General features: G+C 48.1%; 2 protein-coding genes across 8 annotated transcripts in view; both read right to left on the reverse strand.

Moving 5' to 3' along the window:
- Nucleotides 1-41: 41 nt before the first annotated feature.
- LOC311350859 (semaphorin-4G-like) lies at nucleotides 42-24,758 on the reverse strand. Of its 3 annotated transcripts, XM_084470950.1 has the most exons (16): nucleotides 24,568-24,758; nucleotides 24,437-24,455; nucleotides 18,992-19,504; nucleotides 13,845-13,996; nucleotides 12,700-12,762; nucleotides 12,479-12,577; nucleotides 11,736-11,829; nucleotides 11,144-11,257; nucleotides 10,339-10,493; nucleotides 7,514-7,689; nucleotides 4,905-5,049; nucleotides 3,663-3,885; nucleotides 2,992-3,107; nucleotides 2,360-2,514; nucleotides 1,782-1,843; nucleotides 42-1,251 (listed from the first exon to the last, which is right to left on the reverse strand). In XM_084470950.1, exons 3-16 carry the CDS (start codon nucleotides 19,182-19,184, stop codon nucleotides 62-64), a joined length of 2,937 nt encoding a protein of 978 aa, XP_084327076.1. In that variant the 5' UTR covers nucleotides 19,185-19,504; nucleotides 24,437-24,455; nucleotides 24,568-24,758; the 3' UTR covers nucleotides 42-61. The 3 variants fall into 3 exon arrangements, with proteins under 3 accessions (XP_084327076.1, XP_084327077.1, XP_084327075.1); XM_084470951.1 differs by lacking the exon at nucleotides 24,437-24,455; XM_084470949.1 differs by having other exon boundaries at nucleotides 24,437-24,758.
- Nucleotides 24,759-25,921: 1,163 nt separating this feature from the next.
- tp53bp2a (tumor protein p53 binding protein, 2a) overlaps nucleotides 25,922-27,492 on the reverse strand; it is a 32,178-nt gene continuing 30,607 nt past the window's right edge. For all 5 annotated transcript variants that reach the window (XM_084470576.1, XM_084470575.1, XM_084470574.1 and 2 more), the window contains one exon: nucleotides 25,922-27,423. In XM_084470576.1, the coding sequence (XP_084326702.1) occupies nucleotides 27,382-27,423 (42 nt within the window). In that variant the 3' untranslated portion in view covers nucleotides 25,922-27,381. The remainder of the gene's footprint in view (nucleotides 27,424-27,492) is intronic.

The raw sequence follows: 27,492 nt of genomic DNA on the forward strand, positions 1-27,492 counted from the left end.
GGGGGGGGGGGGGGGGGCGCTGGGACCGGTGGGGGGGGGGGGGGGGGGGCTACACCGTCCGCTACACCGAGCTCTCGTCGGGCCGCGGCTGCAGCAGCTGCGTGTGTTTCCTCTTCTCCAGCATCTTGCTGAGCTCGTCGTTGAAGGCGTAGCCGTTGGCGACCGGCGTCTCGGCGTCGCTCTGGCGCAGCAGCACGTAACTGTTCCCGTTCATCCTCCGCAGCACGCTGGGCAGCGTGGCCGACAGCGCGCTGCTGAACTCCCGCCCGGGCGACGGCGGCGCCTGCTGCTGCTGCGACGTCAACGACGAAGACGGCGAGGGCAGCGGAGGAGCGGGCGGCGGGCGGCCCCCTCGGCCCCCCACGTGGCCGGCCAGCGAGTGGCCCTCGCCGGGGACGATCTGCAGCAGGCCCGCCTCGTGGCCGTCGAAGACCTCGTGCGTCTTCCTGACCGCGCCGCCGCCATGCATGCCGTGCACGCTGTGCACGCCGCCGTTCCCGTTGCAGTGGCTGGAGACGGTCTTCAGCTCCAGCTGGGAGGAGGAGGAGTTGCGGTGGTGCTGCCGGCCACCGCCCTTGCTGCCCTTCTTCTTGCCGTAGCCGTACACGGAGGCGGCGGCCCGCAGCGAGTAGTGGCCCCGGCTGCCCGTGCGCAGGCAGAAGCCCACGTAGAGCAGCACCACGCTGAGCACCACACACAGGCCCCCCAGGATGGTGATCAGTGACAGGTACATGGCCTTCATGTTGCGCGGCGAGAGCAGCTCCGAGTGCGGGAGGAGAGGGGCGGGGCCGGCGGGCAGCGGCCCTGCGCCCAGCACCCCCGGGTCCGAGGCGCGGGGGACGTGGTTCTCCTCGGAGACCGCCGCTTCGCCCTCCTCCACCGGCGCTGCTTCTTCGTCGACGACGTCCGTCGGTAACAGAGCGCGGAGGTTCGGCCGTGGCGGCGGCGGCGGCGGTGGCCGGGGCGGTGGCGCGGGCGTGGCGTCCGGGCGCACGGTGACGTTGTAGGAAACCATGGCGACCACGACCCCGTTCTCCCGGCTGTGGCATGTGTAGAGGCCGCGCTGGTCGGGCTGCGCCTTGATGATGAGCAGGCCGTCGGTGCCGGTGCGGATCCCCGAGTCCAGGCCGTAGCCGCTGAGCCGGGCGCCGTCCCGCGTCCACAGGGGCGTGGCCAGGTTGGAGGTCAGCTCGCACTGCAGCAGCACGTCGTCGCCGGCGGTGACCGCGCGTCGCCGCGGCAACGGCAGATCTGAAAGCGTCCCAAGTCAGTCCAAGAACAAACGATGAAGAGGATGGAAACGGTGACGTGCGTTTGATGTGTGTGTGAGCGCACGCGCGTGCGTGCGTGCGTGCGCGTGTGTGCGTGTGCGTGTGTGTGTGTGTGTGTGTGTGACTCGACATCAGAAGATTAAATAGGGTGAATGAGAACAAGGACTGACGCTGAGAAGTCTGATTCACGCTGTGTGCTCAGTTCTGTATTTCAGTTAATCCTAAATCATCTTCCAGCAGAAAAGAGTGTGAACAGAAAGAACAGAAAGCTGTATTTATTTCATCGTGAATAAAAAATCGAGAATTATCTGAAAGAAGTTTGCATGCCTCGAATATCCGATATCTCTAGAGAGAGATACTAAAGCATTGAATTAAAGAAACTGTCAAAGACATATTTCTGAAAGCTGCTGTACAGTTCTCCTGGAAGATATTTATGTCGCTGAATATTTCGAAACTCTCTTTCTTCCTTGCCTTTGATAAAGAGAGCCGGGGAGATTATTGTCTTGGTACCTTCTCTGGAGCTGTTCTCACATCCTCTGTTGCCCTGCTGGATGTCCTGAATTAACGCCGACCTGAGAAGACAACAGAAATCCTTTTGACACACAACAAACAAATCCCGCTTGTATATATTTAAGGCTTTGACAGAAAGGATCACAAACTGTTCTACTCTACTCCCAACTGGTTTCCCAGTCGCACGGCACATTTTCTCGGGGTGAATCAGCACATTTAAAGGAGGTACACAGTATGGAGGTATGTGTGCTGTCGGAAGCCACCGGATGATGTAACCGGGCTGTCAGGCTCTCGGGTGGGGCCCTGTTTAGATTTCTCCGGGGACGTCAAAACCAAATACACACACGCTCACGCTAAACGCAAACGCACACAGAGGGGTAATACACATGGATCAGCTGATCCTTTCTCCCGTCTCCCTCTTGCAAAACACACACACACACACACACACGTGCGCAAAAAGGCAAATAATACATATAAGATGATTAAATCTCTTACACACACACACATGCACACGCATACACACACACACACACACACACACACACACACACACAGAGACAGCTCCATCTCAGTCTGACCTGTCAGTGTGTGACAGTATGGGGACACACTGGGAGGAGTCCCAGCCACAGTAAGGGTCCCGGGCGAACACACAGTCGTAGCAGGAGGCGTAGCGGTGGCAGGTGGAGAGGGGCAGCTGCACCACACCCGACGGAGAGCCCACATACACACTCATCTGGTAGAGGAGGAGGAGGAGGAGGGGAGATGATAGTGTTAAAGAGGGCGGGGGGGTGTGTGTGTGTGTGTGGGTCTGTTTGTCTATGCACACGTGTGTGTCTACACATGTGTGTGTGTGTGTGTGTGTGTGTGTAGGTGAGTGTGTGTGGGTCTGTTTGTCTATGCACACGTGTGTGTCTACATGTGTGTGTGTGTGTGTGTGTGTGTGTGTGTGTGTGCGTGTGTGTGTGTGTGTGCACGAGAGCGGGCGCACGTGCAGGTGAGGAGGACAGCCTGTCCCAGGACGCGCCGTCTGCTCTTTGAACAACAACAAAGCCGCTGACTACACTACACCTTCCGATGCAAATACACTGTGTGAGTCTGTGCGACCGCCTGCCACACCACAGGACTCAAAACAACCCCCCCCCCCCGTACCTGTGTACCTGGGGTGTCTGCTGGTGGGGGGGCGGGGGAGAGGGCTCAGGGGCTAACCCACCTGTGCGGGTGAGATGAGCAGGCTGCTGACGGGCTGCGGAGCCTCAAACAGCTGCAGCTCCTCGATGATGTGGAGCTGGTCGTCCACGTTCACCGCCCGGTGCAGCCGGCCGTCGTCTGAGGGGGGGGGAAACACACACACACACACACACACACACACACACACACACACACACACACACACACACAGCGGGTCAGCTCACCTGGGCTCTGCCCCACCCGCGCTCTGTGAGGTCATGCTGCTACTTGTTCAATTGGAGGGGGGGTGGGGGGGGGGGGGGGGGGGGGGTAGGGGGGGTGGGGCATCCGGTGACATGCACAATAGTAGTCTCCCGTGATTGATATGGAGATCATGTTATAGGACACACGAGTACATACACGCACAAAGAGTAGCACGTGAAATAAAGCGTGCACACACTACACACACACACACGCAAACAAACACACACAGTGAGCACACAAAAGTGCACACCCACACACACACAGAAGAGCACAAAGTCAGAAACAAAAGCGCACACACCCACAGTGACGCATGCACAAAAGCCTGCACATGAAAGCACCCCCCACACACCCATAACACACCCTCAGACCCCTACACGGGTACAAGAACATCCCCCCACACACACACAAACACACACCGAAATACACACACACACACACAGACACACACACCTGTCCCCATGAATAACACGTGGTAGGTCTGCCCGTCCAGGGCCGGGACGGCGTCCACAGCCATCTGGGTGTAGTCCGTGGTCCTCCCGTACACCAGGGGGTGTCTGTCCAGGGGCTGCACCTGTTTGGCCATCAGAGGGTGTCTCCTGACAAAGTCCAGCACGTCGTCGGGCAGGGAGGTGGACAGGGGAATGTCCCTGGCCCTCAGTTCGTCTGTCATACACTGGAAGAGGGGAGGAGAAGAAGAAGAAGAAGAAGAAGAAGAAGAAGAAGAAGAAGAAGAAGGAGAAGGAAAAGGAGAAGAAGAGGAAAACAGAGAGATATGCTTGTGTGAACGGGAGAAAAGGGAGGCAGACAACAGTCGTAATTGCTAGAATCCATCGTTGTTAGGTGGAGAGAATATCCTGCAGTGTGAGAATTGGAATATAAGAGAAAATGGAAGCAAAGGAGAAATTGGATTTTATTTTATTTTTCCGAGACTCTGCAGTTGATAGAAAGATAAAAAGTTTCTCACCCAGTGTGCTGACATGAAAGGCTTAGCACTCTCTCTCTCTCTCTCTCTCTCTCTCTCCCCCTCTCTTTCTCTGTCTCCCTATCCCTACCTTCATAATAAGAGAGACTTAGTTGCTCTTGAATCCAATTCCGTAAGAAGCTTTCACACTCTGACATTAAAAACAGGGGTTTGGCTCTGTCTCTGGGTTTCCCGGCTAGAAACACTAAAGCTACAAAAAAATGGACATTTGGTTGAAGCCCTGGGAAGTGTTGAACCGCCACGACAGCATATCATGTCCACTGCGGCTAACGACCATGTTGTCCGTTAAGCCCTTGTTGCTGAGCTACAGTTGGAGAATTAATTGCCATGGAGATGGAATTCATTGACATAAGCCGGTTGTGATGTTTTTTTTCAAGCACTGTTTCCACAAAGCTGTTACTCATCCTCCTTATCGGGCCTCCTCCATCGCTCTCTCTCTCTCTCTCTCTCTCTCTCTCTCTCTCGCTCTGTGTTTGTGTTTTGTAAGCTCTGAGGGCTGGGGGTGTCGGGAGAAGATTTAAAGGTAGATTTTAGCTTTTCGGAAAAAGCTGTTTATGTGTGTGAGCTTGAGCATGCATGTGTATGTGTTATGTGTATCTGTTAAGTATGTCCTACTTTGTGTGAATGTCTATATACTGTTTGAGTATATATGTGTGTGTGTGTGTGTGTGTGTGTGTGTCTGTGTGTGAGTGTGTGTGTGTGAGCCTCACGGTTCCAGGTCTAGGCTGAGGGACCTTCCCAGTGTACTCGGTCCACTTGGAGCCTGAGTTCTGGCTCTCCATGTAGGGGCCCTGGAAGGCTTGCTGCACATCAGACAGCGAGAACCGACACACTGCAGAGGCCTTCACATTCCTCCTGCAAACACACGCACACGCATCCAGAGAGAGAGATATACCGACACACAGAGAGAGAGAGAGAGAGAGAGAGAGAGAGAGAGGGAGATAGAGAGACAGATAGAGACAGAGAGTGACATAGCGAGAGAGAGACATACCAACACACAGAGACAGGGGGAGAGATGGAGAGCGAGAGAGAAACATACAAACAGAGAGTGAAAGAGAGAAATATAGAAAGAGAGTTGGTGAGAGAGAGCGTGACACACCCACACACACACACACACACACACACACACACATGACACGCACACAAACAAAGTGAAAAAAACAGATCATTAAGAAAAACACTGCGGTAAATATGGCTTGCGTTGCCATAGCGATGACAGTAGTACAGTACAGTGGATCAATGGTTTAGCTACTCTGAAAAAAGGTGTAACCGAAAACAGGTAAGAAAGTGAGAGAGACAGATAGAGACAGAGAGAGAGACAGATAGAGAGACAGAGAGAGACAGAGAGTGACATAGACAGAGAGACAGAGAGAGAGAGACAGCTAGAGACAGAGAGTGACATAGACAGAGAGACAGAGAGAGAGACAGAGACAGAGAGAGTGAGAAAGAGAAAGAGAGAGAGAGAGAGAGAGAGAGCCAGAGATAGAGAGACAGGGACAGAGAGACAGATATAGAAGGCTAATCAGAACATATATATTTGCCCCGGGAGAGGAGCGGGCAGAGGAGGAGGAGGAGGAGGTGGATGAGCTAGAGAACAGAGGATGACAAACTGTGGAGAGAAGTGGAGAGGAGGAGAGGAGGAGAGGAGGAGAGGCAGGAAACTGGGAAGGTAGGCACCCCCCCGCCCCCTTGAGGGAGCATTACGACTTAAAACACACACTGGAGAACCTCCCTCCTGATATATCATAATGTGTTCGCTACGCACTCTCCCTCAAAAACTGACAGGTTTCAGGAGAATAAAGCCATGAGCTTCACAATGGAATTTTCTAACACTTATTCTTCATTTTCTTCTCAGGGACTTGGGAGACTGACATTTATTTTGGGTTCTGGTTGTCTGGCTGTCATACTTTTTGCAAATATTTGATTTGAATTTTATTATAACACATAAACCCACTGCATGGCTTAGGAGATAAAATAGCCAAAACAGCCAACAGTCTAAGATGGAATAGACTATTCCAAGTATGCATACATCCAAAACCACCCAAAAAAGAGTTTAAATAAAGTTATTTCAGCTGCGTTTCGTCCATCTCGATCGTACCTTACAAACTAGATTTTCTCTGCAATTTGCCAGCCCTGAAACCCTGTAGCCGTCCTTCTTGATTCCCACACAACAACAAGAGGCCCACTCAGCCTTTCATGTTTCCTCCCGCCTCGGCGACTGAGCGGCGGTCGCGCCATCGATCCGTGGATCCCAGCCCTGCCTTCCTCATTGACCACCCCTGTCCTCAGGAGATCTCCTCCTCCTTCATTTCAGTGTATTGCTGCACGTTTGTGCCTTGATGAGCGGCCAAGACAAACAGGAGCGTATGCTGAAATGCTAAAAGAGGAACGATAAATATCAGGCGGGGGTGGGGAAAGGGAAACTAAGCAGAGGACGAAAGCAAGTGTGAGGATGAGGAGGAGGCAGAGGAGGAAAGAAGGCTGAAAGAGAGAGGGAACGACGTGTAGCATAGGGGAACCGCGGGGACTGGAACCCAACCCGGGGTCGCTACGACACAGATTGCCCTCCCGGGGTGTATATGCTCTAGTTCAAAAGTTTGGGGTCACTTAGAAATGTCCTTGTTTTTTTTAAAGAAAGCACTGTTTTTTTTCAATGAAGAAAACATTAAATGAATCAGAAAATACAGACGCCCCCCTGTCCGTATGTTTCCCCTTTCTCTCATCAACATGCCCCTCCTAGTGGATTCAGTCAGCGTGTTTCCTTGGTGCCAATTCCACTTTGTTATCTGTATCAAGCGGCCCAGCATTTTCCTAGCGATATTCCCAGTTTCCTGATTCCCTGTTGACTCCCGACTAAGCCTTTGCGTTCTCCCTGCCAGACTGTTTGCCTGATCTCCTTGTTTCATGTGTACAGAACTATCCGCCAGTAAAGACCATTCTCTCTACACAGACTTTTACCTCCTGAGTCGCGCTTTTGAGTCCTTTATCCCCCTGCTGCTCATCCAGCCGTTACACATTGTTCATGTGGTAAAGCACTATCCTAGCCGTAAACGGCTGATTTTCTATCTGCAAAGGTGTACAGAGGCCCATTTCCAGCCACCATCACTCCTGTGTTCTAATGGTTCGTTGTTTAATTAATCATGTTAAAAGGCTAAGTGATGATTAGAAAACCCTTGTGCAATTATGTTAGCACAGCTGAAAACTGTTTTCATGGAAATCATGAAATGGTCTAGGTGACCCCATACTTTTGAACGCTAGTGTGTGTGCACCAGTGGCCGGGGTCTTTCTGGACCGGGAGCAGGCGGGGGACGGAGCTCACCAGTCCAGGCCGAAGATGCCGTAGAAGACGGTGTCCCTGGGCGTGGCGCCGCGCAGCACGAAGACGCTGCGCAGCGCGTTGAAGTGGAAGTCGTACTCGGGCTGCGAGCACACCAGCCGCGCCTTCAGGAAGGTGGTCCACCGCTTCTGCAGCGTCAGGAGACCCCCTTTGTCCCCCTGAGAGAGAGAGAGAGAGAGAGAGAGAGAGAGAGAGTGAGAGAGGAGAGAGAGAGAGAGAGAGAGAGAGAGGGGGGGGGGAGAGAGAGAGTGAAAGAGAGATGGAGAGAGAGAGAGAGAGAGAGAGAGGGGGGGGGGGAGAGAGAGAAAGAGAGATGGAGAGAGAGAGAGAGAGAGAGGAGAGAGAGAGAAGGGGGGGAGAGAGAGAGAGAGAGAGAGGGGGGGAGAGAGAGAGAGGGGAGAGAGCGAGAGAGAGAGCAGGGAGACAGAAACAGAGAGGGAGAGAAAGAGGGAGAGAGAGAAAGAGTGAGAGAGAAAGAGGGAATGAGAGGGAAAGAGAGAGAGAGAGAGAGCAGGAGTAAAGGGGAAGTTGGAGGTGGAGGATATAAAGGACAGAGAGAGAGAAAAACAGAGGTGGGGGAGGAGTAGGAGTAGTGCATGGAGGAGGAGAGGTGTAGAGGAAAGTAGAGAGAACGAGGTGGTGGGAGGAGGAGGAGGGGTGAGGGGGAATCCAAGGATGGGAGAGAAGGAAAGGAAGAGGAGGAGGAGGAGGTAAAGGAAGGGAGGAAGGATGGTAGGAGTTGTGTGGAAGGAGAGAGGGAGGAAGATGAGAGAGGGAGATGAGAGGGGGAGATAAGAGGGGGAGAGAGGGAGAGAGAGACAGGGTTAAGTGTGCAGAGAGAACCACAGAGGAATACGATCTGAGCCACAGCCTCAAGGTTGTATGACAGGGGATCAACTTCTTCAGACACAATGCAACAGATGGTAAAGAAAAGCAGTCATTAGCAGGTTCAGGAAGTCTACTGCAGCCAAGGTAAGGTTTAGCGCTGTGTCTTTGGGCTTCCGTTGTGTGTGTTTGTGTGCTTGTGTGTGTGTGTGTGTGTGTGTGTGCGTGCGTTTGTGCGTTTGTGCGTGTGTGTGTGTGTGCGTGCATTTGTGCATGTGTGTGTGTGCGTGCGTGCGTGCGTGTGTGTGTGTGTGCGTGAATGTCTGTGCGTGCGTGCATGCATGTGAGTATGAGAAAAAAAGTGTTTGTGTGTGTGGCCATGGTAGCATTCGTATATATTTGACTCAATCATACAGCACCTACGTATGGAATATGGAAAAGAGTATGGAAAAGAGTATGGATTTCAACTTCAGGGGGCTGCGGGGCACACAAACACACACACACACACACATACACACAGACCCGTGCACACATGCATGCAGATATACACACGCACACAAAAACATGAACACACACACGCACTCCACCTCTCCGCCTTGATTCCTCCCCATCTCCCCTCCTCCACCTCCTCCCACCACCTCTTTCATTCTCTCTCCTTTCCTCCACCTTTCACCTCTCCTCCTCTATGTGCCACTCCTCCTCCTTTACCTTCCTCTCCCACCTCTCTTTGTCTCTGTCCGACACACACACACGCACACACACAGACACACACACACACATGGGGGGGGGGGCATTGTTTTCATTCTTTCACAATAAAAGCGTGACTAAAAGCCATGACTCATTAAGTAACCAGTGACAAATGTTCTAGAAGACCTGAGTCTAATTTAGGAGCAGTCCATCAGCAACAGTCTGTTTGTACACCTCTTTAGGAGTTGTGTTACCAGCCCCCGTCAACAGCAGGAGCTCTGGCCAGGCTCAGATGAGGCGACAGGGTAAAACCAGGTGAACTCAGCGCAGTCCCGACGTAGCCTACCCTCTCTGGAAGCTTGAGCCAAAACAAAAAGTCCTCTGTTGTCCTTCAGATTTTCGGCAGCCATGCAGTTTGCAGTTTGCTGTTTGAAGGCTGAAGAGAATCTGTCCTCGCTCTGGCCGCCGAGGTCAGAGCCGTTCCGAAAAGGCTCGGAGGGTAACCGGTTATTTCCACCTTACACAACGATCGTGAAACCATTACGTCTTACTTTCCTTTATGCGTTTCAAGCCTTTACACTTTTATGATAGTGTGTGTTCACTAGTGTACACTACCGGCGCAAACCAGCACCAAAACCACCAACTACCAGCACATACTACTAATGTAAACTGAAGACACAGGTGGAGAAGGCTTGCTTTGTGCTAGTAGCATAGGCCAATAACGTATTTCTGTCTTCTCCACCTCCGCTTCTTTTGCATCTCCTGACGCATTCATTTCCACCGCTCCCCTCAAGGACCTGCTGCCCACATTTCCCTCGCACTGCGTCTGTTTACGCACTTCCTCTGCTTCTATTCACCACTACAAACATAGCTCCCCCTCTCTCGAACCTCTCTCACTGTGTCTCTCTACCATCTATCTCACCGGGTTGGTCGGCCTCTCTCCCATCTCTCTTTCGCCGTCTCTGTCCCATTGCTTTATTTCTGTTATGTTTCCCCCCCACCCCCCCCCCCCCCCCCGCTCACTCTTTCTCGCTGTCTTTTTATTGGTCTAGTCATTTCTCTTTCTGTATCACCCCATCCCATCTCTTCCTCTCTCTCGCTCTCTCTCTCACTCCCACCCTCACTCTGATGTTCTCTCACCTCACCCTGACCTCACCTTGCACCGCCCCCAGTCGCTGTGTGTGTGTGTGTGTGTGTGTGTGTGTCTCTCTGTCTCTGTCTCTCTCTCTCTCTCTCTCTCTCTCTCTCTCTCTCTCTCTCTCTCTCTCTCTCTCTCTCCTCGCCCCCGGCCTCACCTTGCAGATGCGGGCCACACGGGCCACCCTGCCGTGAGCGATGCCTCCGGTCTGCTCCTCACTCGCCTCCGTGAAGAAGAAGTAGATCTTATCGTCGTCGCCCTCGAAGCTGTCCACGCTCTCCCTGACGAACGCCGAACCCACGAAGTCCGCGTCTGGACGGGAAAGGAAACGTTGCATAGAGAAAAGTTGAACGGACACTTCACACGACGACGCCGGCCTCGAACAGCGAGCCGACTGCCCGTTAAGTAGATTAACCTCGGGCTGAATGTCAAAGTGCCACCATCTGGGGTGTGGATACTATGATCGCAGCACTGTGGCTCCGGTGCTCTCTCTGATTGGCTGGAGTGGTGCCAGGTGATGTCAGTGCCACGGCGACAATGCCAAGCCACATCATCTGGCACCAAGTGTCTAGCGGCACTCGGTTTGCAGCTATCCCTGTGGTGCGACTCCTTGTTACACTTCAGTGTCCCAGTACAATGCCCAAGTATTGGTTGAAGTAGGCTCACCAGGATATAATGGAGCTCTCGTTAGACGTTGGGAAAATCTTTCACCAGGGATGTACAGGTTTTTGAACCCAGACACCTTTCTAGGCTGATACTGATATTAATAAGAAGACTAGAGTGACACCGATAATAGTGTTTATGTTCTATGTCACGAGTAATGGCCGTTTGATTGATTCATATTTTCCCCCCAAAAAGTGTAACCATCCATCATTTCCGCCCAACTACCAATATTACACATTTTGGCCAGCACACGGGTGCATCCCGACACTAGCTTCAACTCTCTAATCCCGCTCCCCCACCATTGAGCCAGCGGATCGGGGCGTCCTCCGTCTTCAGCGTGAGGGGGGGTCCGTTGAGCCGCAGGTCCGGGAAGCTGCGGAACTCGTAGCGGGAGGCCGAGTACATCCGCCGCTCTGGAGGGACGCACACATTCACACACACGTCATCAATGGCCTGAGGAGGAGAGGAGGGGAGGCCCTGCACGGGGTGATAATCGTACTCCTTTCAAGTCACCCGGAAACGCTTTTTTGTGTGTGTGGGTGTGTGTGTGTGGGGGGGGAATATCACACCTCATCCACTACCAGTGGCAGGTCTAGCTACTATTGTCATTTTGCAGATGCTGTTATCTAAAGGGATGCATACAGGTTATTATTGTGCCAGCAGAGGGGAGGCGTCTCGCTCAATGGGTATTGGCTGTTGGCTAGGGGCGTCCCCTAGCGGGACTCGAACCCAGTAACCCTGGCAGTGTTGTCGTCAGCTCTGTTGATTGAGCTATAGGCCGAGCGACGCGCTGACGTTCATACAGAGCGGCCTAGTGGGGACTTGAACCCCTAACCGCGGCAGTGTTAACGCCACGCTCCACAGAGAGCTGGACGGGAGCGGGGGCCTTACCTACGATGAGGCCGGTGTAGCCCGTGGTCGGGCCGTAAGGACACTTCTCCTTGCCCTCCTCGGGCTGGGAGGACATCACAAAGGGCTCCTCCTCCTAGCGTGAGGACAGAGCCGTGGGTCAGTTTTCATCAGAGCAAATTTGAACAAACTTTTGCCTTAGATAAAAAAAAAAAACGTTGTAAAGAGTCGGCTATCTGGGGTGGGGATTCAGAACACGCCCTTAATCCTGAGCCTAGCCAAGCCTGAGTTTAGTGAGATGTACTTGTTATGACTTACCCCTCTGTGACAAGTCATGGTTGTTTTTACAACTTTAGAGCCTTGTTCAATGTCCATCCTCACTTTAAGTTCCCTATTTCCACCTTTGTTTGTGGCTTCCTTAATGTCCTGCTGATTTGTTCCCTTGCTTTGTTTCCGCCTGCTTCAGTTCTGTATTTCTGCTGGTTCGAGGTCAAACTTCTGATGCACCTGCTTTTGAGTTTGTTCATCTCTGCATTTAGGTTTGGTTCCTGCTCAAGGCCTGACAGCGACTAGATCTGAACAGTGGCCATGGATACGTGCACCATCAACATCACGTGACCGTCAATGTTCTTATCTCTAAGAGATAAGGAAAGTTGGTCTCATGCAACTCATCTTTTATTCACAGGCTATTTCAGTTTCATTATTAGCTGATAGACTTCAACTGTGACTCGGGTGGGTGGGTGCGTGAGGGATTTGAAGGGGTGAGGGATTTGAAGGGGTCTTACGACGTAGACGCAGAGGGGGCTGAAGGCGTAGGTTCCACACATGTACAGATGAGTGGAATTAAACCTCTGGAGGAAGCGGATGTGATTAAAACACTCGGTCTGAAGGGAGAGACACACAGGACAGGAATGTAATTGCTGTTCAGTGGGTGCATATCAATGCAGAGGATAAGGACATTCTCAAGCAGAAACAGAGAGGATAGAAGATGGGAGCGTGTTTCCACCTTATTGTCTCTCCCTTTGGCCAGACACTGCTGCTTTTTCTCCTGGGATGTCTCCCACTGAATCTAATAATGGACAACATGCACACGCGCACGCACACACACAAACACACACACACACACACACACACACACACACACACACACACACACACGAACACAAAGAGAGAAGATTCTGTTACAATGACTTATCCCCATTTAAAACAACAGCAACAGAAGCACCTGAAACATTTATCATGTCAGCATTAGCGCACCAACATTTTGTGCTGAACCTGTCTTTTTCCCCCCCAAACTCTTATATAATACTGACAGTTGACTAAGCACACACTCTTATTTACAGAGACAGCCAGGCGGCATGTGTGTGTGTGTGAGTGTGTGTATTTAACTCACACACACACATACACACACACACACACACACACACACACACACACACACACACACACACACAGACAGACAGACACAAACACACGCACATGCACAAACACGTGCTCACACACAAACACACACACACACACACACACACACACACACACACACACACACACACACACACACACACACACACACACACACACACAAACACCCACGCACGGGGCTGGTACCTGGGAGCTATACAGCACCCCTGTCCTCTCATTAGTAACAGGTTTCCGAGCAGGTTTGTGTCAGGTTATCACAGGCACAGTGACAGGTGCACGCAGTGCAGCGGATTCGACCGAACCTCCACCACCAGTTGCTATGGTTACTTAAAGAGACAGCCTTGAATTGTAATATATTTATTATTCCTCGAGGAACGGTATATGTCCGCCTATGCAGGGCTTTGGTCTAATGATACAATAGAACAACGCATTCAGCACAGCCAAAATGGCGGATCGTACAATGTACTTATCATTGGCAAAATGTGAGAAATATTAAGTAAGTAAAGTGTCAAATAGTTTGGTCTCATAAAATTAGCTTAATTAACATTCTAAGGGGAGTTAATGTGGCTGTACACGCGCCATTCAACGAGTGACGCTTAATGAACGGTGCATCGAGACTCACAAACACACACACACACACACACACATCCACACACACACACACACACACACACACACACACACACACACACACACACGCACGCGCGTGTGCCCACGGCGGTCACTCACTCCGAGCGTGGTGTTGGCCGAGATGTCGGCGGCGTCCAGGGAGAAGGCGGCGCCGCGGGCCCCGACGTAGAGACGCCCGCCGTCGGCCTCCAGCAGCAGGGGGCCGTAGTCCACCACCGAGGGGGCCCGGAACCTCCGGCAGCCCTCCAGGCCTGGAGAGGAGGAGGGGGAGAGGGCACCAGAGGATGAGGATGAGGGGCGATGAGGCACACCCAGGCCCCAGGCGGCCACTTAGCAGGGGATGTGTGGGACCTCCCCCTTCCTGGTCTTTATATCCCTGCCTCTGAGTTATTTTTTATCCCCGGTAGGGGACCGATTTTATCCCCCCCCCTCAAAGTGAACAATGCTACTGCACCAATAGACAATATAAAATACCATTTTAAGATTATTTTCCATTGAAAGTTCATAATTAAGTGTTTTGGCACGCCTGGCTGGGTGGCACTTTCCATGGAGTGTGAAGGGGGATTTAATTCTTGACTGTTTAGTTTGGTTGTGCATGATCGCGTCCCCGATGTGTCTGCATGAGGGGAGTTCAAGACAGGCTATTAGAGTAAAATCTCGCACTACGCAACCTGATGAGTTAAATAAGAAAAACAGTCTATAATATTCCTGGAAATGTAGTGAAGAAGTTCAAGTTCTCAAACCTGTGATATATATTTCAATGAATAACAACGTTTCAAAACATTACCCCCTCTGTTTCTTTCACCAATCCCACCCTGAGCATACCACTGGAGGGAAAGGGTGCCGGATGCCATATGTGGTGATCTACAGTCCTACAGTTCTGAGTCATTTAGCAGACGCATTTATCCGAAGGGACTAAGAGTGAACTCAGATACAAGTCATTAAGGAGCAGGAAGAGGGTTAGCCAATGTGCTCAAGAATGACTTCAGGTCAGATTGCGTCCATTGGAGATGAAACCAAGCACCTTGCATCTGGGAGTCAGGAACACCCTAGCCCCAACACCATCAGGGAATCAGCTCTTCATTTATTGATATTGATACATAGGCATCCTGGTCCATCTGAAGTTATGCTACGTGTGTGTGTGAGGAAGAAGAGCTTGTTAGCTGTAGCGCTACACTTTGGCTTATTTCCTTGAAGATCAGAATAACTGAATGATAAAATAACAATGAAGAGAGAGAGAGAGGATAGAAGAGTTTTCTTTGGGGTGTTTTCCTACGGAGAGAGAGGTTGTAGTGTTGACTGTGTGTGGATTTCAACCACAAATTTTCCGTTATAATGTGCTGCAAGGCTCTGTCTATGTGACCGGGTTGTATTTGGATTCCGATGTTTGACAGATCGAGAAATTAACGAGGGTTTCACTTGCACAAGCACTCCTCACAGACACACACACACACACACACACACACACACACACACACACGCACGCACGCACACACACACACACACACACACACACACACACACACACACACACACACACACACACTTACGCACGCACACACACACACACACACACACACACACACACACACACACACACACACACATACACAGACCTAGAGAAAACCACTTTGAGCTCAGCTGTGCAATCCTGCATCCCTGTTGGTTAAACAACGTCTCAGCATACAATGCAGCAAGCCTGATTTAAAAACAACCTCAGGGTAGCCATAAAACAACAGTATGTAATTAATCACATGCACGCACACATTGTGCACTCAAACACACCCACACAAATAACTGACAAACGGAAATACAAGCCCTACAACCAATACTGAGGTGTTTAGGAATGCAGATGTTTAGGAATCTACTTTTGAAGCTATTGTACTTCATTGTTATATGAATGCAAGTGAATGAAGTAGATGGCTTAGCTAGGAATTCATAAAACTGCAATTAAAAAAAGAACACATTTAATGGGCACTGTCCACACACTGCAGCACGCCTCAGAGTTAAAAACACATCAAGTTAACTTTTTCACCCCAGGAATAAATCTCTGCGAAGAGCAATGAGCTATTAAATACACGGTCATTAAAGGCGCTAATCTCCTCCTGTGAAATACCCTTCCGCTGCGCTCATTTATATAGCATTAGCTGCTAATGCAGGCGATCAGGTATCTCCTTGGCTTATCTTGTTGCTATTCGTTGAAGCGGGAAGCTAAAGAAAAGTCTAAAATTACCTCTTTGGCTAACATTGATGTGATTTCCCTCCCGGACGCTAATTGTCGGTCCGTGGGCGCCTGGGAAGGGCCTGACCTTAAATCAACTCATGTTGAAAGGGGTGACTCAGGAGTCCTGACCTCCAGACGAAGGCTGCTGTTTCGTGTTGTTTGTGACCTCGGTTTGTAATCCCATCAGAAAGACATTTCCACAATACCTGCTGGACAGCTGCTGCCACGCAACGCTGACTCACGCCATAAGTCCTAACCCCCCCCTCAGGTGACAGGTAGTGGAGTGGTGGTGGTGGTGGTGGAGGAGGTGGAGGGAGGGTGGAATTACCGGCGTTTACCACGGATACTGGAAGTCTGGATTATGATTAACTTTTGTGAGGATATCACGTTTAGACGGTTGTTTTACAGGGTGACTTATCAAAGTGGAGACAAGCGTTTGAAACAGCAAAGGATGAAAAAAACGTGTCTGATCCAGCAAGAACTTCGGAGCGGAGAGAGCAGAGGAAAGATATCTTTAGTGAGAGATGAGCGTCACGGGAACTAATCCCACACGCAAACACTTACATCACAAACATGAAAGGGAAGCAGCAGGGTGCTTAAAGTAAGGCAGTGTTTGACTACTAGTCAAAAGGAACTGGGTTCGATCCCTCAATGTTTTTAGTCCTTGGCGTCCTAGAACAGTATGCCTGACCCCCACCTGCTCCCTTGTGACAGGACATTATTAAAGCTGAATGACAACATATGGAGTGAAACTGGGTAGAAATATCAGATGATGGTTGACGCCTGGGGGGAAAGACAAACGCATGATATCGATGTGAATAATGTTCCAGCTAATGTTCCAGCCAAACGTGTGTGTGTGTGTATATGGAGGGTTAGAAGGACTAGACTGGCAGGGTTTAATGGGGGTCTGGGTGATGATTAACTTCCCTCGGAGGAGGATGTAACTTTCAGTCGGTTCGAGTATTACAGTGTAGTCGAGAGTCCTTAAAGTGGAAGGAGACGTGCTCTGAGAGAGAGGCAGATAACCAAACCCAAGGGAAGGACAAAAAAAACAGAGACTTCATTTACTCAGAAAACATCTCTAAAGCAGCCTGCTGTGATCAAGGAGTGTGTGTGGACACCCACGTACCCCAGCCACCCACCCAGCCACCAGTTCACTCAGAGACACTGGACTGGAGCTAACATAGACATACATTCAAGAACACCCCCCCCATGCATATACATTGGGATTAACGACTGCACATAAAAAGGAACGCCTGGGAACCTTGTGGGACATGGCAGTAAGGCGAGAGCATGCATGTAAACGTCTCCTGGCTGATCACAATGTACACACACACACATACACATACACGCACGCACGCACACACACACACACACACACACACACACACACACACACTGTGTAAATAAAATATCACTATTGAAGCAACACTTTCTGAATATGTGTATGTGTGTGTGCAGTAAATTGCTGCAGTAAATTAAATGCACAAGATGTATTATGTCATACAAAGGCCTAAAACCAAATTGTTATCACCTGATTTTGGTGATTGCGGTCTTGAGGAAGACACTGAACATTACCAAGAAAGTCAGAGGACATGGCTTAGTGTCCGTGTGTGTGCATGTATGTGCGCACATTTGTGTGCATGCCGGTGGATGTGTGTGCGTGACTGTACATCTAAACTACCTCCACGCAGGTTTGGAGGCTGTCCTCCAGGGTCCTAAGAAACCGCGAGATTAGAAAGATACAAAGTTTCATATTTGCATGTTTATTGCTCCTGACCGGGAGAAGAGTTAAAAAGGAAACAAAAGATTAAAAAAACAAAAAAATAGAAACAGTTATTCTTGCAGAGCATTTCACTTACAAATAGCTGAGGCATGGCCAGACCATTTGTAACAAAGCACACTCAAATAATAGCTGTTAAATCTTATCTACAGCTCTGTTAAGGACACCGGGGGAGCCATTGACAAAAACAGGAATGAAACATTGAGCTAAAATAAAATAATGAGCAAGGGTGAGTGAAATCAATGTTCTGGAAGTAGTCTCAGGTGCAGAGAGAGGTGAGAGAGAGAGAGAGAGAGAGAGAGGGAGAGAGAGGGAGAGGGTAGAAGGTAGCAGCGAGAGACAGACAGAGACGAGAACGAAGGCGTAATAGGCAACCAGAGAGGAGGAGAATGGAGATTTAGGGTAGTTTAAATGTCGATTGTGGAGGCTGTGAAGAGGGAAGCACGGTAGGGGGAAGTAATAGAAAAATGGGCAGATAACAGCAAAAATTAAATGGATCTCTGAAGAGCCCAAGAGGAAGAGTGCGTTTCATTTGCGTTTCATTCGCAGGGGACAGGGGAGGCAGCGTGGAGGGAACGGGATTGGTAGATTGGCGCTAAAGTCGCACAAGGCAAACATTCAAACACACGCATACACACACACACACACACACACACACACACATGCATACATAAATACACACACATTGCTAATGCCGTACACAGAGAAACATGATATTTGTCATAGTTTAGCTTCTCCTTTGTAAACAGCATTTTGAAAAGCAAATGAAAGTTCTCTCCCACCTTAAGACACAAAACACTGACGTGTTTACATGAGGGCATTCCTCAAACAAACCCAAACAGTTCAAATAACACACACACACACACACACACAGTTTGTAGACGGATAGCACAAGGGTATAAATAGTCCCCTTGCTAGGTCCAGTCAAAAGTTACTGGGTTTGATTCTCTAATGTGGACAGCATGACAAGATGCCCTAGCCCCGGTTATCAACATAGGTCTGAATTCACTGTGAGTGCCTTTGGATAAAAGTACTTCATAATAAAATAAGCGCTAGTACCCGTAGCAGTACTAGCAGTGACAGTTATTCGTTCTTCATCTAATGCTTTAACTATAAGTTATACTTGAACTATTGTGAGTAAAGCTTGTTTATATTTTGTTTTACTACGCAATGAATCTACAATCTAACCTTTCTAATCGTAGTGGTGGTGAAGAGCAGCAGAATGCGTTTCCGACTCACCGCTGGTGGTGATGGTGAGGCGTGGGGTGATGTCCCCCTCCAGGGGGGTCCTGAAGGGTTGGCCCGTCGCCGCGCCCGCCCAGTAGGAGAGCAGCAGGAGCCATAGCGTGGGTGACCACGGCAACGGCCACGCGCATGTGAAGGACCGAGCGGGGCCCCGCATGAGCGATGTGGACCGTCCCATGTTTCTCATGCTCACCTCCCTCTCTCTCTCTCTCTCTCTCTCTCTCTCTCTCTCTCTCTCTCTCTCTCTCTCTCTCTCTCTCTCTCTCAGAGGTGATGCTGTCTTGCACTGGTATTCAATACAGCATATTCGCAAACGCACTCACGCGCACACACACACACACACACACACACAGATGGAATCAACCACTCTTTAGGACATGTGAAAACACATAGACCTCCAGACACACACACACACACACACACAGCAGGGACACGCTGGTCTTGTTGAGCGTTTTGAGGAATGGAAGGGCTTAGATACGGGGGTAGAAGACTTGATTTTGTTGATGTCTGTGGAAAGGACACACACACACACACACACACACACACACACACAGGAGATAAGAGCATTAGACATCTGTGATGGACAATGCATGCATATTGCACACAAGGTTAAACAAATACAATCATTCAGTCCAACATGTAATATATCAAAAAGATAGCAGAAGTATTTGTCAAACCAGGGGGGGTAAGATAAACTCTACAGGGGGTTGGGAAGTCTCCCGTCCATTCGAGGGCCCAGAGATCAAGAGCCAGAGATGAGCCAACGTCAAAGTATTTCCTCACCAGGATGATGAAAGAGACAGAAAGAGACCTGAACTGTAGGTTGTGAATTAAATATGGGCAGCGTACCTACTTCTCAGAGATAGGAGTCAGGCTCTCTCTGGAAGCAAAACACTTTCTAATCGCACCCCAACAGCTACAACCTTCTCTGATGAAGCAACCGCATAACGGCCTGAACAAGCACATCTTTAGTGAAATGAGGAGAGTTGAGCTTTGTGTGAATGAATACCACAAGCAACACATTAATATACACAAAAACAAATGGGAAAGTGACGTACGCAAGGGTAAGGGTGATGTGGCAGGTTTGTCTACCAGCGGAAAGCTACTGGGTTCAATCCCCGATCTACACAGTGTACCTGTTGGGTCTCCTACTGCAAGATGCATACTGCTCCTACGTGATATGTATCTACAAATCCAATGTGTCATGAGAAAAATCAAAATGACTGAATGATATAAATATAGAGTGACATTGGTTGGAATTTGATAACCCGCAACAATATAAGAGAAGCGATACTAGAGAATGGGGACTCCTCTGCAGTAAATATTATACAGTATATAATGCATATATGAATAACATCAATTTGAATAATATTACAGGCCAGTCAAGAGTTAGAGAGAGAGAGAGAGAGGCACCGTCTCTTCAGAGAGGGAGAGGGCACGAGGACACTCATTCAGAAAGAAGAAAAAGTGGAAAATTGTATGAGTGAGAATAAGAAAATTTGATACAAAGAGAGTGAGAGAGAGAGAGAGCGAGAGAGAGAGAGAGAGAGAGATATAAAGAGAGAGAAAGAGCAAGAGAGAAAGAAAAAGAGATAGAGAGCGATAGTGGTGTGGCGGTCACCATCCCATGCACACACACGCACACACACACACAACAATACTTTGGAGTCAGACAAAAACATTTATTGTGACCTTGTCTCCAGTGAAATGGTCCCATCCCTCTCATTTTTCTTTCTTTCTTTATTAATGTAGCTTTTTTTAAATTTTATTTGTCTCATTGTTGCCTACCATCACGACACACGCACACGCTCTAGATGTGTACAGTACTACAGTACTACAGTACAGTATCTAATTGAATAGCCATTATGAAGACGGATATGAAGACGCCTTTCACTTGGCCTGAAGGAAATCCAGAAAACCTTCTTTATACAGGCGCACACCCACACTCACACAAATACATACGCACGCACACACACAAATGCACAAAAATGCGCAAGAAGATCGAAACAATTAGTGTATGGATGAGTGGATGCACTCTTTACAGCAAAACACAGCTGTCCCATCGGATGCTCGGCACCATGGCAACCGCTAGCCTCAGGAGAAAAAGACTACAACCAGGACCCTCAGAAATAGCAGTGCGACAGAGACAGAGAAAGAGAGGGGGAGAGAGAGAGAGAGAGAGAGAGAGAGAGAGACAGAGAGAGAAAGGGAGGGAGAGAGAGAGAGAGAGAGAGAGAGAGAGAGAGAGAAAGAGATAGAAGAAGAGAGCAAGATTAGGAGAAAGAGAGAGAGATAGATATATAGATAGAGTGATGGAGAGAGAACATTAAGAGAAAGAAGATAGATGAAAAGTGATAGATAAATAGATTGTTAGAGAGAGAGGAAAAGGAGGAGAAAGAAACCAAGCAAGATTAAGAGTAAGAGAGATAGAAAGGCAGAGAAAGGCAAAGACGGAGAGTAAGAGAGAGAAAGAGCGAGAGAGAGAGCAAGATTAAGTGAAAGAGAAAGAGATAGAAATATAGAGAGATAGATAGATAGATTGAGAGATAGCGAGAGAGAAAGAGCGTGAGAGAGACAAAGACAGATGCAGACATACAGAAAGATGGAGAGAGAGAGCAAGAGCGATCGAGATAGAGTTAGAGAGAAAGCGAGAAAGCGAGAGGGATTCTGAAATGAGAATATCAACGGCTGCCATGGATACAGGGCTTCCAAAAGAATCCCCCCATGTTTCCCCCCATCGTTACGGGGCACCTGCGGTTACGCCTCGCTCTGTTATTGTCTCTCTTCTGTCACACGGTGACACTCGCGCAAGTGGATAACGAGGGGTTCTTCCAAGAGCGCATCCATCTCCTGAGCCACATCCTCCTGCTATTGCAGCGCGCTGACAATGTGCTCCGACAAGAAAGAGGAGAGGACGGCTCCAGTGGTGCTGAGATGTGTTTGACTGTCGACGAACACTTCAGAGCCTCCCGAACCACCAGGTCCTACCCCCCCCCCCTGCCCTTGATTGACAGGGATCTGTTCACAATTGTCTGTAGGTAACTTTGGATGAAAGCGAAAAAGGCTTTAATAGTAATAGCAAAGACAATGTGAAATGGGAGATGAACTTGAACCCAGTGTAACTTCATTGTCCTGGCACCGCAGCCTTCTAAAGAAGTCGTCATCTCTCGATAAGTCCCGTGGATTCAATGGCTGTGACAGGTGCCATCTCTGGGTCTGACACGAAGCAAGAGAGCCCTTCCCCTCATCCAGGGAGGAGAAGGGAGGCCTGCATGGGGGAGAGAGATAAGGGGCATCGCTTTCTTAAGTGATGAATTCATCGCCATGGATCGCTCCGCAATGACTCAAGACAGGCTGTCAGGGTGGAGACCACCACAATCAGTCAGCCGCCGAGACACCGGTGGTCCTCAAGTCCTGCCAGGGACCTAACCAACCGTTCCATACTCTACTAACTGTTGATGAGAAAGCTAGGACTAGTCACTAGAGAGAGAGAGAGAGAGAGAGAGAGAGAGAGAGAGAGAGAGAGAGAGAGAGACAAGGAGAGAGACAGATACAAGGAGAGAGACAGAGAGAGACAAGTAGAGAGAGAGACAGAGAGAGAGAGACAGAGAGAGAGAGAGAGAGAGAGAGACAGAGAGAGAGAGAGAGAGACAAGGAGAGAGAGAGACAGAGAGAGAAGCAAAGTAAAAGAGGGAAGGAGTGAAGTGAGAATGAGCAAATGATGAATAAATGGCCACACCATGCTCCGTCCCGGTGCAGCAGCATTGGGGTTGTGTGTAGGCCTGCCACACCAGAGATTGGGGTCGTGTCTAGCAACACAGGACTTCAGCGGCTAATCGTATAGCTCATAACCTCCAGAAGAACAGGGACCCCCTCAAGCAACAACAAGAGCATCAGTAGCAGCAGCAGCAGAGAGGGAAATTAAAACGACAGGAAAAGCACTGATAATGTTCTGACCTCACCCCGCTTTAATCTGCCAGCTCACAAATCTCCTGGCATTCCTCCCCAGAATGGGATTTTTCTTCTTAATAATGATTCTAGGAACTTGGACTGCAGGGGGAGAGAATGGAGATCCACCATGACAGCACCATGAAGTGGTAGTCTCAGAAGTCAGTCAACCAGTCTCTCTCGCTGTCTTTTTGGGGTTAATCAGTGTGTTCTTCCTGCACAAGTCAACGTATAGGCCTGTCTTGTCCTGTTCCGGATCAAACCTTCTAATCCTTCTGTGTGAATATACATCCTCCTCACCACTCCTAATGATCTGTGAATGAATGTGTGTGCTTGTCCAGTGTATGTCTTTGTGCATGTGCATGTGTATGCATATGTGTACATGTGTGCATGCATCCATGTGCGTGCATGTGTGTGTGTATGAGTGTGTTTGTATGTGTGACAGTCAGTCATGGATCTATGACAATCGAAGCCATTGAAATGTGCTTCAATAGAGTGATTTGCTGCTATTGTGAAACCCTTCCTGATAAACAAAAAGTAAACAACTTGTGACACCAGTGTTCCTCTTTGAATATCAACAAGCACTTTATTATGTGGTCAGTGCATTAACTGAAAACAAGGACACGTCTGTAACACTGGACTCTCTTTCAACAACTCATAATATAAAAAACGTTGGTTGTTAAAACTGACGTGATTCTATTCATGGTAAAAAAAAAATAATAATAATAAAAAAGCCTACTTTTTTTGGAAAATGTTTTAATATTTTTTTTTTTAACCAAATGTCTGAAGTATGTCAATCAAATGACTTGTGGTATCTGATGAGAGAAGCAGCACACAACCCGAAAGCCACGACGAGCCACCCTCATGGGGACCCGGCGAACCAATCGTCGCGTTAAACACCTTCGTAGTAAGACAGCATTACGCGTTGATGGATGACTTGGTGGCTTTTGGTGCTTCAGTATGAGTCATTTTGCTACATATCATGCGTCGCACCGTCCAATGTATGTTCAGCTCTCCGCTGCCTAATTCTCATCGCTGGCACGTCATAAACAAACACCACGGGATATGATTAGTAGGCAAATATGATCCACGTCAGAACACCAGCGCATATCTCACACGAAAGCACCAGCAGCAGCTACAAGTATTGTCAGTATTTCAGTACACTTTTCTCACAATTTCAGATCATCATAAGTGATACAGAATATCGTAGAGCGATAGACTTATATATTCACTATCATTTTGGAATATCGTCTATTAAATATAGGCCTACAGTTTATATACGTTGTACAATAAATAGGATGTATAAGACACGGACTCTTCTTAAATGTATACGACGTACAAGATCGGCAGTGGTGGTCTGCTCCCTGTCTGTCATATGCCGGGGACTCTATCCACGTTCATCTATACTTTCCTATAGCGCATCAGGTAGGCCTATAATGCAACATAATGTATATAACTTACGAATAACACACAATGTAGAGTTTGACTTACCTATATCAGGTGTGGATTCCTTTATAGAAGATCGGGAAAAGCCAAATGGTTACGAAACTCACTGAGAATAGTAAAAAAAAAAAAAAAAAAGTGGACTTTGCACCCTATAAACGGAGTGGCCGGACTCTTACTTGAATATGATCGCGGTAGTTTCTTCGCGACATCTTTTCGTCACAGGTGGCACGCCCTCTTCACTTATTGGAAACGAGACTGTCACAGTGACACGAGTCGTTCATTTGTTTCATTGGTAGCACTGGGACACCAAAATACATTTGCTCTTCTCTTTCTCTTTCTCTCTCTCTCGCTCACTCGCTCACTTGTAGTGTCCGCGTCGCAATATTGAGCGATAACCTACGCAGGGTGTTGGTGTGTGAAAGGTAACGCAACCTGCCCGGTAAAACGGGAAGGCGGCGTTCCACTGCCACCTGCTGGACCGAAAGTGCATCTACATCTTCTATATAAGGCTTTATTGTCCTTTATTGCCGGAATACATTGATCAAAACTAGTGACATAAGACAAAAAACACAAAAGACACTCAACATATAAAATGTAACTTTTGTTTTATGTTTTGACCTACATAGGTCATTTATAGGACCTAACACTCCGAACCACTTAAATAATACATGGTTATATGGTCCTTTGGAAGAATGGACCAGCGGTTATATTCATTTATTATTTATAGAGCAAGCAGACAGTTGTTCTTTCTTTTGCTGCAGTTCAAATCACTTTTATCATGTTGCATCGCTTTGTGGAAGGTGGGCCCGGGCTACGCTAACTGCACGGCGCAGTTTAAAATTATTTTACTTATTAAAAAGTGTCTGGCTCCCCAGGGTAAGAAGAAAGTGAATCGTCTAAATGTTTAATAACATCCCATTTGGTGTTATTGACGATTTCAGCCGAGCCGCAGAATCTTCTACGAGGCATTATAACGGCTAGGGGGCGCACAGACGGTGTGCTGAGCTTTAATTCCTCTCATTGTACACAACACTTACATTATGGTAATGATGGATTCCTCTTCAGGACTGAAACCCTGTAATGCAACTCCTGTTATAAATGTTATTAATACATGTTATTAAGTATGTATGTATGGAGAATCATGGCAAAAGTGCATGTCAAGTAGTTAAAGGTTTCACTTACAGTACTATTATGTTTACTTTATACTAGTTTTTTTTTTATTTTGTTTTTTTTAACATTAACATGGACCTGCGTGTCCTAGATTGATTGATAAAGAAACTATTGACCAATGTGTCAGACAGATGGAGCAGATATTAACATTGAATTCATCTGAGGCTATGAGTATTATATTTGAGTATTTTATAAAGGGCCTTTCAGTGATCAGTTATTAACAATAGTTGCGTAAATATATACTTTATCTTCGGCAGCATTTCTAAAAGGCTTTGAGAGAGTTTATGTTCTTGCTAGCAATGAGAACACATGTAGCCTACACTTCTTAGTACAAAGTATTTTATTGTAAATATCTGAAAATCCTACATGTGTGGTTACAATATAGTCTTGACAAGAAGAAAAAAACAATAGTAAAAGGTAACAAAAATAAATACATCTGCTTTGACAGTGATATGCTTTCGGTGGGCTCTCAGTAACATAAGTGGTGACTTCAAAAAAATTGAGGATTCATCAAAATCTCTTCAGATATGCTTGGAGTTGTCTGCCCGAATGAAGTGGCTGATATTACTGTTTTTACAAAAAAATGTGTTTGTTACTTTTTCTACATCTGTGAACAGCTGGGATAAAAAAACAGCAAAACAAGAAATTAGTACATACATTTCCATTTTAGTTGCCAATGAATGTATTTCAACAAAGCTGTCTGTACACGTGTTGCATCTGTAGCAATAGCTTAATGTTTGCCGTGACAACAATTAAAAGAAAGGGAAAAAACAATGTGTCCTCTGGTATCTCAACCGAATCGCCAAGTCTGCGCAAAGGAAGATGCGTCAGTTTGGTTTCCAGGCGTCATACACCAGGGAAGTGGGTGGAGTGAGTGAAAGAAGCAATGTTATTATAAAACAAGGAGAAGCCATGTTTATGCAACAACAGCGCCGCCATTATTCCTAGAAAACAACATGTCAATGACTGCATTTTAGTCTTTCTCCCGTTAAAGCGGATAAGACACGGCTTGTGTTTTTAGACGTAAAGCTCGGACGTAAAATCGTGATTAATCATCAGAGTTGAAGTCAAAGCGCCAAGAGGATTGTCATGGTAACCGAAACATACCCTTTTAAAGAATACAATAGCGGAAGTTCCATCGTCACCGTGTATTTATTCTCCAGCCTCACCTCGCTTGTGGCGAGACCGAGAGAAACGCAGCTCAGAGGTTAAGACGGGGCAGAGGGGGGAGTAATAAAAAGCATAGCTCAAAGCGTAACAAATACTGCTTGTTGGATTTACACACCAACAGTTGAATCACAGTCACTTTTCTGTCTATACTGTCCCAGATGCTATCAATGTGATCATGACAAGGTTAGGAAGAAAAAATAAATCAAAAACATAAAAATAGAAACTAATTATAATATAATATATATAATGCCATTCGTCTCGTCCCCCAAAAACATTACAACAGAGTAGCCTGGAAAATATTGTGGAAAAAGTGTGGAAATCCTCTGCTGGAGGGGTAGGAAAGTGCCAGGGGAGCCCTGTTCTTGTAGAAAGATACGGGGCCCAGACGTAGTGTATACTAGTATTCATAGTCTTTACAAAATATCCTTCATTTCTTCTCGTTCCTCCATTCTTCATTTGCTCCTTGGCCCCATTTGTACGCCGGTGGTTCAAACAACCACGCCTGTGCATGTTTTTAGTGCACGTGCCCACGCCTGTGCATGGTTTTAGTGCACGTGCGTCTCTAGGACACATGGCGAGCTGCATGCTGTTTAAAAGATACTTCTTCCAAATTTGGCAGCTGTGTAATGTCCTGGTAGTTGTTGCCGTGTCTACGCAAGCGTTCTCTGCCGTTGTTTTATCCTGGGGTAGAGCTGCAGAGAACAAAAGAGGAAACACAAGTTAGACACATTCATTCTTGCCTGTTTAGTTTGGTTGTGCAT

Source organism: Micromesistius poutassou, assembly GCF_964030765.1.
Source record: "Micromesistius poutassou genome assembly, chromosome: 7".
In the NCBI taxonomy this organism is placed as follows: Eukaryota; Metazoa; Chordata; class Actinopteri; order Gadiformes; family Gadidae; genus Micromesistius; species Micromesistius poutassou.